Here is an 11,434-nt window from a genome sequence, read left to right as displayed (position 1 = left end):
CAATGGTAACAAATGCAAATTAGGTACAACTTCTCAACCATTGAGGGAGCACACTGTCCAGGTCAATATCATGCTGCCCAAGTAAGAAATTCAGCACAAAAATCGTATCATACATAGTCATTAGTCACTTTTTTTAGGCATACGGAGTAGTAGTCCATTAGTCACCTCACAGCACATTCCAAATGTACTCCTACACAAAATTCCAATTCCGAGCCATTCCAACAATGTCCACAGAAGATCACAGCCACTGAACCAACGCGTAAATTCACGAAACCATGAGGGTTTCCATGCAAATGACCCTCTAGCGTCTCCATTCTCCGTGTCTCTTCTTTTAACATAAAAACCCATCACCTCCTACTAATTTACGATTCTCACCTCGCTCTCGTTCCCCTTCCCCTTCCCCTTCCCCGTCTTCTTCTTCCCAAAAAACCCGACGAGGAAATAAAAGAGAGCGAGGCACGGAAATCTCCATTCCCAAAGACGGATTAGGGCTTGACCACCCACGCCCGCAGCCCGTCTCCGGCGGCGATCCGGCGCCGCGCGGGCCCGGCCGACCTAGATCTGCAGCGGACGCATGAGGGAGCCCCGAATCGGCCAGATCTAAAAGCTCCCTGACCCCTTCCTCCCGCAGGGACCCCCGGGCCTGCCGCCATGCAGCCCAGCGGGGGGCCCTCTGGGAGCTCCCGGGGCTCGCCGGCGTCGTCGCCGCACCCGGACCAGCAGCAGCAGCCGCCGACCCCGGCGTCCGCGCAGCAGCAGGCGCAGCAGCTAGGGTTTAGAGGCCAGGTAGGCCTTCCCTTGTCTGTCCCACACCGTGGCTCTGGGTTCTGCCGTTCTGGATTCGAATTTATTTTGGTGGTGGTGGTGTGTTTTTTTTTTCTTCACTTGGGGCCAACGCGATTGGTGGGAAACCGTGCGCGCCTTGGGATTCGCGAAAAAGGCGGCGTGTTTACGTGGACTTCCGCTAACGGTAGTCTTCTCCCTCCTGTGGAGGGACGGAGGGAGGAGTGTCAGTGCCTTTGGTTGTCTTGTCTTTGCTCCACTGCTGTTCTTCGCCTGGTCGGAATTCCATTATTTTAGTATCGCACATGTGTTGTGTGTGGTGCGCGAGATTTCGTCTTGCCCCGGTTTCAATTCGGCGTTGTTGTCTGACCCTGATAGGGTCTCAATTTGGTTTTTCGTTTTTCTCAAGAGGGATTTGGATTTGGATAAGCTCTGTTCTTTAGGATGGCCGATGCGGATTTTTGCTTTGCTTTTAGAAAATCGGACCCCTTCAATCGTTTCGTTTTATCGGCTTGCAGTCGATATGCCCCTCTAGTGTGGGTTTTGTTGTTTCTGGTTCTGGTGATGGTGAGGTTCTAGACTTCTGATGAACGGATCACCTTCTGCTGCAGGGAATGATGCATCACCATGAACAGCAGCAAGCCTTCCCATCTGGTGCGCCCCATGCCATGATGGGGCCAGGGGGCGTGAGCTTCCCTCAGTCGTCCGGTCCAGTGTCACCGTTCCAGGGTCAGAGGAACCTGCCAATGTCAGGTGGACCGCAGGGCATGGTTGGAGGTCAGGTGCACAACCAGGTTGCAATGCAGCAACAGTTCCTGAAGCTTGCGATGCAGCAGCAGCAGCAGAAGGCGGCCCAGGGGATGCTCCTCCAGCAGCAGCAGGCCAAGATGAATATGGCGGGTTCATCCTCAAGAGACCAGGATATGCTTAACAACCCTGCCAAGATGCAGGAGCTTATGGCCCTTCAACAGGCCCAGGCCCAGGCCCAGATGTATAAGCGGCAGTGTGAGCAGAAAGAGCAGGGGCAGTCAAGCAGTAGTGAGCAAAGAAGTGGTGATATGAGGCCTCCTATGCCTCCTCAAGGAGTCCCTGGACAGCAGTTGCCGCCAATGGGTATGATCAGGCCCATGCAGCCAATGCAAGGCCAGGTGGGCATGGGCAGCGCCGGTGGCGGCCTGATAACACCAGCGCAGTTTCAAGCCATCCAAGCCTGGGCAAAAGAGCGCAACTTTGACCTGTCCAATCCTGCAAACATGAGTGCAATTTCTCAACTCCTGCCGATCTGGCAGAACAGCAGGATGGCAGCCATGCAGAAGCAGAACGAGGCAAACATGGCTGCGCAGCAGCAAGCAATGCCCTCTCAGGTGAACAGTGATACCCCAGGGCATGGTAATGCTCCAAGCCAGGGTGCCCTACTGAAGCCCCGGCAACCCCTTCTTCCGAGCTCAGTTTCTGGTGGGGAAGAGGCTAAGGTGGTGAATTCGAGCAACTTGCAGTTGCAACAGCAGTTATCTGTGCACAACAGGGATGGTTCAAATGAAAGGGCTGTGAGGTCACCTATGACAGGGGGCAATGGTGCACAAACGATGCATATCCCCCAAAGTTCTGGACATGTGAGTAAGGTTCCTGAGCAATCCAATCCAAAAAATGTGCGTGCAAATTCAGACGCAATGCAGATGCAGCATGTCAGACAGATGCAACAGCTTAACCAGGCTGCTGCCCCCACATCTACCCCTGGTGAAGCAGGAGGATCACAGGTCTCAACTCCAAGTGCTCGGCCACAAACAGGGCAAACGGGTTTCACCAAAAATCAACTTCATGTACTCAAGGCTCAGATATTAGCTTTCCGGCGTTTAAAGGTATAAGAAAGACAAACCTTAAAGTCTTTTTGTTTTCTTTCAAGAGACTAAATCCGTAATTTTAGGTTCAAGCTGATCAATCTAATGTTGATGTGTCCTTTTTCCTCCTTTGGTTGCATATCTTGGTATCAGCGTGGTGATCGACTCCCGCCTGAAGTTCTTGAATTAATTGTATCTGGTCGCCCTCCTGATTCACAAGGAGGACCGCAGCAAGTTTCAGGACCCCAGGCAACAAATAATCGTGAAAAGCCTGGTGTAAGCAATGCTGATGAACATGGAAGGCAGATGGAGAGTGGTGACAAAGCTCCCGAAAAACCTGCATTGTTGAAGGGACCCTGTTTACCAAAGGTGGAGGTTTCTGCTTCAGAAGACAAAGCTAGTTCTGCCAGTGGTCCTGGTCCCATGCAAGTGATGAAAGCTTCACCGAAAGAGCCTCTTAAAATTGGACCAGTTTCTGTACCAGAGCATAGTGACACTACTGTGATTAAATCTGAGCAGGATCTGGAACGGAGTATCCAGAGAACACCTGGGAGAAGTGATTACAATGCTGAGAGGGGTAAATCTGTACCAGCAGAAAGTGGTTCAGCGGATGCTGAGCAGGCAAAAAGGACTGGCTCCACAAGCAGCGCCCCAGCTCCAAGAGATGTTCCCAGAAAATACCATGGCCCATTATTCGATTTCCCGTCGTTCACTAGGAGACACGATTCGATGGGACCTGCAAATTACAACAGCAATCTGTCACTAGGTTATGATGTGAAAGATTTATTAGCTCAGGAGGGGATGATAGTTCTTGGTAAGAAACGTGAGGATAACTTAAAAAAGATAAGCGGTTTGCTTGCAATTAATCTAGAGAGGAAAAGAATCCGACCTGATCTTGTCTTGAGGCTACAGATTGAAGAAAAGAAACTCAAACTCCTAGAGCATCAGGCTCGTCTAAGGGATGAAGTTGAGCATGAACAACAAGAAATTATGGCAATGCCAGATAGGATATACAGAAAATTTGTCAGACATTGTGAACGCCAACGTGTTGAGCTTGTAAGGCAAGTTCAGCAGACGCAGAGAGCTTCAAGAGAGAAGCAGCTGAAATCCATTTTCCAGTGGCGCAAGAAGCTTTTGGAGGCACATTGGGCCATTCGTGATGCTCGAATAACTCGTAATCGAGGGGTGGCCAAGTACCATGAAAGGATGTTGAGAGAATTCTCAAAGAAGAAAGATGATGATCGGAACAAAAGAATGGAGGCATTGAAAAACAATGATGTGGAAAGATACCGTCAAATATTGTTGGAACAGCAGACTAGTGTTCCTGGGGATGCAGCTCAAAGATACAATGTCCTATCTTCTTTCTTGACTCAGACTGAAGAGTACCTTTATAAACTAGGAGGAAAAATAACTGCTGCCAAGAGTCAGCAACAAGTAGAAGAGGCAGCAAATGCTGCTGCAGCAGCTGCACGGGCACAGGTATTTTGACACTCTTTGCTTGGGACGAGTGAAACTGGCATGTCCCCAGCCCTCTTCCTTTTTGGGTTCATAGCATTGGACACTCAAGGTTTCTGTATATTGTAGCTCAAATATTCATTGTTTTACATTACGAGTTCATTGTTGCTGCATGTAACCAAGTTTCTTCTTTCTAGTCCTGTATATGAACATGCTGCTTGTTTAACAGGGCCTGTCTGAGGAAGAAGTGAAGGCTGCTGCACAATGTGCTGGTCAGGAGGTTATGATAAGGAACACATTCTCTGAGATGAATGCGCCAAGGGATAATACATCTGTTAACAAGTAAGAAAGTGTCTAAATTGGAAATGTAGTTGTATTGGAATTTTTTCCTTTGTCGCTATTTTGTTTACTTTAGAGTTCAGATATGCACCTGGAGTAAATTTTAGTTGCCTTTTTGAAGTCATTTTTTTTTTCATTTGACATTTGAGGTAGGGTTTGTCAGATCAACAGAGGTTTCGAATAATGCTCCTCACCCTTAATAAGGTAAAATCTTGCATACTTTCAGGTACTATAGTTTAGCCCATGCTGTAAGTGAGAGAGTTACGAAGCAGCCGTCACTGTTGCGAGCAGGAACTTTAAGGGACTACCAACTGGTAGGATATCTGCTTTTAACTGAAGTAATATATGTATTCATTTTCAATGTAGTTTTGTCCTGTCATAGGAGATCTTACAATTCATTTTGTTGGTTATGCAGGTGGGCCTACAGTGGATGCTTTCTTTGTACAATAATAAGTTGAATGGCATTTTGGCTGATGAGATGGGTCTTGGCAAGACTGTACAGGTCATCCCTTGCTTATTCTTGTTTGCTTGCTGCACTCCTGTTATTCACGATATTTTTCTTATCATAAATGCTTCCTCTTTTCATTCAATCCAATGGCTAGGAACTTATTTGTATGTCTATTCTATTTGTTATAATAGGTCATGGCATTGATTGCGTACCTGATGGAATTTAAAGGGAATTATGGCCCTCATCTCATAATAGTGCCAAATGCTGTCTTGGTCAATTGGAAGGTGCATCTTCTGTGTCCTTCATGCATTGATTTTTTTTTTAGTTTTCCTTTTTTTTTTGGGTAAGATATTTGTTACCGAAACTCATATTTTTTGCTGACTCTTGGTTCAGAGCGAACTGCTAAATTGGTTACCATCTGCATCTTGCATCTTTTATGTTGGTGCAAAGGACCGAAGGCAGAAGTTGTTCTCTCAAGTAAGCTGCTTTTTCTTTGGGTATTTTTTCATATGTTAGGCCTTATGATTTCTTATTTTAGCAATAAAAATTTCGTGATACATTTGTTGTGAATAAACACAAACATTCCTGATTACTCAAGACCAGCCATCCTAATCTGAAAATATTCTATAAGGGGAAGGCTTATAACCATGCACTCTCTGATTTTGAAGGAAGAACCACCTGCTTATAATTAGTACCGGTAACTTTATTTTGCATGCAATGCCTGTCTTTTGTTGGATTTGTTTTCATGCCAACTGTATGTCCTAAATAAAAAAATAAAAAATGCATCAACAAACACGCTCTAAAACTGTTTGGAATAAATTAAATTGTGCTGTACACAGTGCTATTTTGATTTTCTAGATCAGTCTACATAATTTCCTGTATAGATACATGTTTTGTGCAGCATAGGGTAGTGTTTTCTTAGTTGAATGGCTGCTCTTATCATAGATCCCTGTTTGGCTGTTTATCTCTTGACTGAAATTAATGCTTACCACATTTTTGTTATTTTGCATGGCTAAGCTATCTGGTAGCACTAGCAGGTGACCCCGCGCTTTGCGCGGGTAATAGTGGGGAAAAAAGATTTGTATTGCGCCGCTAAAAAAAATTCATAAAAACCCGTTACTGTTCGCAGGAAACCCCGTTACTGGTCACCTTAATGGGTCAGGGCTGTTCGTAGTAACCCGTTACTGTTCACAGAAACCCGTTATTGTTCATCACGAAAACCATCGCACGTTGACTGTGCCGGTAACAGTGATCTGTGAGAGGGACGGAAGTTGGGTGGTTGCACGCTCTTTATAGATATGTATAGATACCTGTTGATGTTCTTCATTTAGTTCTTGTAGACATTTTTCTTATATTTTTTTATTGACTTGTCTTGCAGGAGGTTATGGCCATGAAATTTAACGTTCTTGTAACAACATATGAATTTGTTATGTTTGATCGTTCCAAGCTTTCAAGGGTTGATTGGAAGTACATTATAATTGACGAGGCACAGCGGATGAAGGACAGAGACTCCGTCCTGGCGCGTGATCTTGATCGCTATCGCTGCCAGCGGCGCCTCCTTCTCACTGGTACTCCTCTACAGGTAAACTAAATAAGTGTATATTGCTACTGTTGCCAGTATTGCTTTACTGTCTTGAAGCAGCCTTTTCTTTTTCTGTGGTGCCAGGATCCCTTGTCTCTCTCTTTTTCTTTTTTGACAGTATAGCCAATTTATCATGTCAGGATTGCACCCTTTTTGTCATATAGTGTAGTTATTTGATGCTTTTGGAAATTGATTACAGAATGATCTCAAGGAGCTTTGGTCCCTCTTGAATTTGTTGCTTCCAGAAGTATTTGACAGTAGCAAGGCATTTTCAGATTGGTTCTCTAAGCCTTTTCAGAGGGATGGTCCTACACATAGTGAAGAAGATGATTGGCTTGAGACAGAGAAGAAAGTAATAATAATTCACAGGTTGCATCAGATTTTGGAACCTTTCATGCTACGTAGGCGTGTGGAAGATGTTGAAGGATCACTTCCACGGAAGGTGCTATCCTTTTTTCCCTTATCTCATTGGTTAATTTGTTTGGTAACTTCATAACATTATTAATCCGGCATGTTGTTGTAGGATTCCATTGTTTTGAGATGCAGAATGTCTGCCGTACAAGGAGCTATATATGATTGGATCAAGTCTACTGGTACCATTAGAGTTGATCCTGAAGATGAGAAAAGGCGTGCACAACGGAATCCCATGTACCAGGTCAAGACTTACAAGAATCTCAACAACAAGTGCATGGAGCTAAGGAAAGTTTGTAATCATCCTCTGCTGACATATCCATTCTTAAATCATGGGAAAGATTTTATGATCAGATCTTGTGGGAAGTTGTGGAATCTTGATAGAATTTTAATTAAGCTTCACAAGGCAGGTCATCGCGTACTCCTTTTTAGCACCATGACAAAGCTTCTTGACATCATGGAGGACTATTTGCAGTGGAGACGACTTGTTTATAGGCGAATTGATGGAACAACAAGCTTGGAAGATCGAGAGTCAGCAATTGTTGACTTCAACAGGCCTGGTTCTGATTGTTTTATATTCTTGCTTAGTATTCGTGCTGCTGGTAGGGGTCTGAATCTTCAGAGTGCAGATACTGTTGTAATATATGATCCTGATCCAAATCCACAAAATGAGAATCAAGCAGTTGCTAGGGCCCATCGTATAGGGCAGACTAGGGAGGTAAAGGTTATTTACATGGAAGCTGTTGTTGATAACATATCAAGTTATCAGAAAGAGGATGAATTGAGAAATGGAGGGAGTGCAGATTTGGAGGATGATCTTGCTGGAAAAGACAGATACATGGGATCAATTGAAAGTCTCATCCGCAACAATATCCAACAATACAAAATTGATATGGCAGATGAGGTCATTAATGCTGGTCGTTTTGATCAAAGAACAACCCATGAGGAAAGGCGGATGACTTTGGAGACACTCCTGCATGATGAAGAGAGATATCAAGATTCTGTTCATGATGTTCCTTCATTACAGGAAGTAAACCGTATGATTGCTAGGACTGAAAGTGAAGTCAAGCTTTTTGATCAGATGGATGAAGACTTTGATTGGACAGGTGATATGACGAAGCATCATCAGGTTCCAAAGTGGCTTCGTGTTAACTCCACTGAAGTAGATGCTGTGGTGGCGAGTCTGTCCAAAAAGCCGTCAAGAAATATGTCATCTGGGGGCATTGCTTTAGACACTAATGATACACCTGAGAAAAGAAGGGGGCGGCCAAAGGGTACTGGCAAGTACTCCATCTACAGGGAGATCGATGATGAAGATCTTGAAGAATCTGATGAAGATTCTGAGGAGAGGAATACTGCATCCCTACCTGAAGAAGGGGAAGTAGGGGAATTCGAAGATGAAGAGGACAATGATGATTCGATACCTGATAACAAGGATGAATCAGAGGAAGAAGAGCCTGTGAATGATGATGTATATGAATTTACTGAAGGACTAAGAAGCAGAAAAGCTAATAGGATGGAAGAAGCAGGTTCAACAGGCTCTTCTTCTGGAAGCAGGAGATTACCACCACCTGTACCTTCCTCATCTTCTAAAAAATTGCGGTCTCTATCTGCAATAGATGCCCGCCCTGGCTCTTTGTCAAAGAGAACTGTATGTGTTGACACATTGTTGTTATTTATCTGTTTTGTTTTTTTGCTTGAATTTCTGTGTCAGTTGACTATATCATCAAGCATTTAACTGGTGATTTGCAGCCGGATGACCTAGAGGAAGGTGAGATTGCAATGTCTGGGGACTCACATATGGACCTCCAGCAGTCAGGGAGCTGGAATCATGAACGTGATGACGGTGAGGATGAACAGGTACTGCAACCAAAAATAAAACGCAAGCGAAGTATTCGTCTTCGTCCAAAACCTAATGCAGAAAAGCAGGAAGATAGATCTGGAGAAGGGGTCTTCCCTCAGCATGGTACTCATCTTGCATTTCAAGGAGATGGTCATTATGATTCACAATTTAAGTCTAACCTAGATGCCCGTGCTTTTACTTGTCCAGCTGCCAGGCAGCAAGATGCAGTTCATCCTATAGTGAAACAGAAGCGCAACATGCCATCTAGGAAGGTTTCACCAGCTTCTAGGTCGGGGAAATTGACTTACTTGTCTGGGTCTGGTGAGGGATCTGCTGAACGCTCCAAGGAAAATTGGAACAGTAAGGCCATTGATTCCGCCACCCCTGAGTTCCGTGGCACAAAGATGTCTGACAGTATGCAAAGAAAGGTAGGCACACAGACTTATGCTCTTTGTGCCCTAATTTATTTAGTGCGACTCGTAATATTTACTTCGCTTCAAAAACAAAAGGATTTGAGTGGGAAATCTGGAGCAATTCTTTGTAGAATTGTAACCCTTTATCATCTGAAAGCACAATTATCGCAAAAAAATTAGTTTCAGTCACTACTTATGCCATATATTGTCAATATCTTGATTGTATTTATTGCAAGTGAAGTTTTTCACATTATGTTGTGGCTTGTTATATTCCTTTGGCATGCCATATATTTTTTTTTTATCAATGTTGTCTTCTCTGGAGAAGGGCAGGCCTGGTGCAGTGGTGAGAGCTGTCTCACTGAGTCACCAGGTCGCGGGTTCGAAGCAGCCTCTCCGCAGATTTTGCAGGGGGGAAGGCTTGCCTCGGTTTTTCCCTTCCCCAGACCCCACTCATGTGGGAGCCTCCGGCACTGGGTTTGCCCTTTGCCCCCTAATGTTGTCTTCTCTGGTATTCTTTTGTTCCTTTGGCTTGTCGTATGGCTGAACTAAGGCTCTCTTGACTTGAATACCTGCAGTGCAAAAATGTGATAAGCAAGCTTTGGAGGAGGATTGACAAAGAAGGTCATCAAATCATACCTAATATATCTTCTTGGTGGTGGAGGAATGAAAATTCCTCATTCAGAGGTCCGGCTGGTAGCACCCTGGACCTACAAAAAATTGAACAGCGAGTTGATGGATTCGAGTATGGCGCTGTAACTGAGTTCATAGCGGACATGCAACAGATGTTGAAAAGTGTGGTTCAGCACTTCAGCTATAGGCATGAGGTAGCCCTACATCAAACATTGTATCTCTGTTACATCTATTTTGTATTACCATCTATGCTTCTACCTGTTATGGAACTCGAGGCTGGTGTGTTAGCCTTAGAATATTAATCTATTCCATCTGACTAAATGATGCAGGTCCGGATAGAGGCTGAGACCCTCCATAACTTATTTTTCAACATAATGAAGATTGCCTTCCCAGATTCAGACTTCAACGAAGCTAAGAACGCGATGTCATTTTCGAATCCTGGAGGAGCTGCAAGTGGTGCTGCTGCCCCATCGTCAAAGCACACCGCATCAGTCCATAAGCGCAGAGCCAGTGCCAGTGAAGCAGAGCAGCATGGCTCGGGACATAGCAGGCATAATCAATCCAGCGAGGTCCCCAGCCGGCCCCACAGTTCCAGATCAGAGAGAGATCCCAGACATTCTGGATCCAGCAGCAGGGATCAGCTCCAGGATGGTGCTGGGTTGTTGCACCCCAGCGATATGTTCATCGTTAAGAAGAAAAGGCAAGATCGGGCAAGGAGCAGCGTTGGGTCCCCCTCTAGTTCAGGCCGAGCTGGACCTCTCTCGCCAGCCAACCCTGGGCGGCCGGGCCCAGTCCCCTCACCCAGAGGTGCCAGGACGCCGTTCCAAAGGGATCCACACCCATCTCAGCAGTCGATGCATTCTGCTGGATGGGGCGCGCATTCGGATCAAGGAGGAAGTTCGTCTGCACCCGGCATTGGAGACATCCAGTGGGCAAAGCCTGCCAAGAGACTGAGGACTGACACCGGCAAGAGGCGGCCGAGCCTAATGTGAGGATTCTTTGCATTGCGGTGTACATTCTCTGGCAACCTTGATTTGCCTGGCCTGTGAAATGTGCGCTGCACTGGTGGGGGCTTATATTCGTGTCATTTTGGCACAACTGAGTTCGTTCTTGCATATGAAGAAATGAGGGAGGGGTAGGGTTATTGTTCTTGTATGTTATTAGCTTCATAAATGTGTAAAGGGGAACTCTTATGTTGGTAGGTGGTGCAAACAACTAGGAAATGAATCCACGTAGCAATGAAGGCATTGGCGCAGCCGACCTTGATAATAATTAGTTTATTTGTTCCCACATGTTTATCGTTCTAGCAGTCTGGGTGTGTGCATTTGAGTGAATCGTGTGCGGGCTTGTTTACATTGTGACCATCGTGCTCTGGGATTCCAGTGTCCTGTTAATGGCCATGGCGTCATTCTGTAGTGCCGGCACTTGCCGATTAGTGGTCTGGTGACTGAAGAAAAGGAATGGTGTGCATCAGTTACCGGACTGCATCATGATGCATTCCAATCATCGAATGTGCGAGCGCAAAAGTGTCAGAGTGTTCAGTCGCCGGCCCCAAGTGTTCAGTCGCCGACGGGGTTACAGTGCTGGTACAGGCACACGACATTTGGAGCACTGATGGATAGGATGTACTCCCTCTATCTTAAAAAGAATGTATATCTCATCTCGCATTTCAGTAGTTAAAAATTTTGTCCC

At 45.4% G+C, this 11,434-nt stretch overlaps 1 protein-coding gene across 2 annotated transcripts; it reads left to right on the top strand.

The window, feature by feature from the left end:
- Positions 1-379: 379 nt before the first annotated feature.
- Positions 380-11,032, top strand: LOC136466481 (ATP-dependent helicase BRM-like). 2 transcript variants are annotated; one of them, XM_066464911.1, is made up of 15 exons: positions 382-786; positions 1,395-2,642; positions 2,775-4,100; positions 4,306-4,418; positions 4,642-4,729; positions 4,831-4,917; positions 5,055-5,147; positions 5,257-5,340; positions 6,242-6,445; positions 6,645-6,887; positions 6,969-8,507; positions 8,609-8,822; positions 8,907-9,127; positions 9,688-9,936; positions 10,072-11,032. In XM_066464911.1, exons 1-15 carry the CDS (start codon positions 652-654, stop codon positions 10,732-10,734), a joined length of 6,507 nt encoding a protein of 2,168 aa, XP_066321008.1. In that variant the 5' UTR covers positions 382-651; the 3' UTR covers positions 10,735-11,032. The 2 variants fall into 2 exon arrangements, with proteins under 2 accessions (XP_066321007.1, XP_066321008.1); XM_066464910.1 differs by having other exon boundaries at positions 380-786; positions 8,609-9,127.
- Positions 11,033-11,434: the final 402 nt, after the last annotated feature.

This window comes from Miscanthus floridulus, chromosome 7 (assembly GCF_019320115.1).
Source record: "Miscanthus floridulus cultivar M001 chromosome 7, ASM1932011v1, whole genome shotgun sequence".
In the NCBI taxonomy this organism is placed as follows: domain Eukaryota; kingdom Viridiplantae; phylum Streptophyta; class Magnoliopsida; order Poales; family Poaceae; genus Miscanthus; species Miscanthus floridulus.
Note: the sequence above shows the minus strand (reverse complement) of the source record. Positions and strands in the feature narration are given on the sequence as shown.

What these genes read in the sequence shown, in the direction of transcription:
- LOC136466481 (XM_066464910.1), top strand. Translation starts at nt 652, where the DNA reads ATGCAGCCCAGCGGGGGGCCCTCTGGGAGCTCCCGGGGCTCGCCGGCG. An exon ending in AGCTAGGGTTTAGAGGCCAG is followed by an intron (nt 787 to 1,394) that starts GTAGGCCTTCCC and finishes CTTCTGCTGCAG; the next exon opens with GGAATGATGCATCACCATGA. An exon ending in TCACTGGTACTCCTCTACAG is followed by an intron (nt 6,446 to 6,644) that starts GTAAACTAAATA and finishes AATTGATTACAG; the next exon opens with AATGATCTCAAGGAGCTTTG.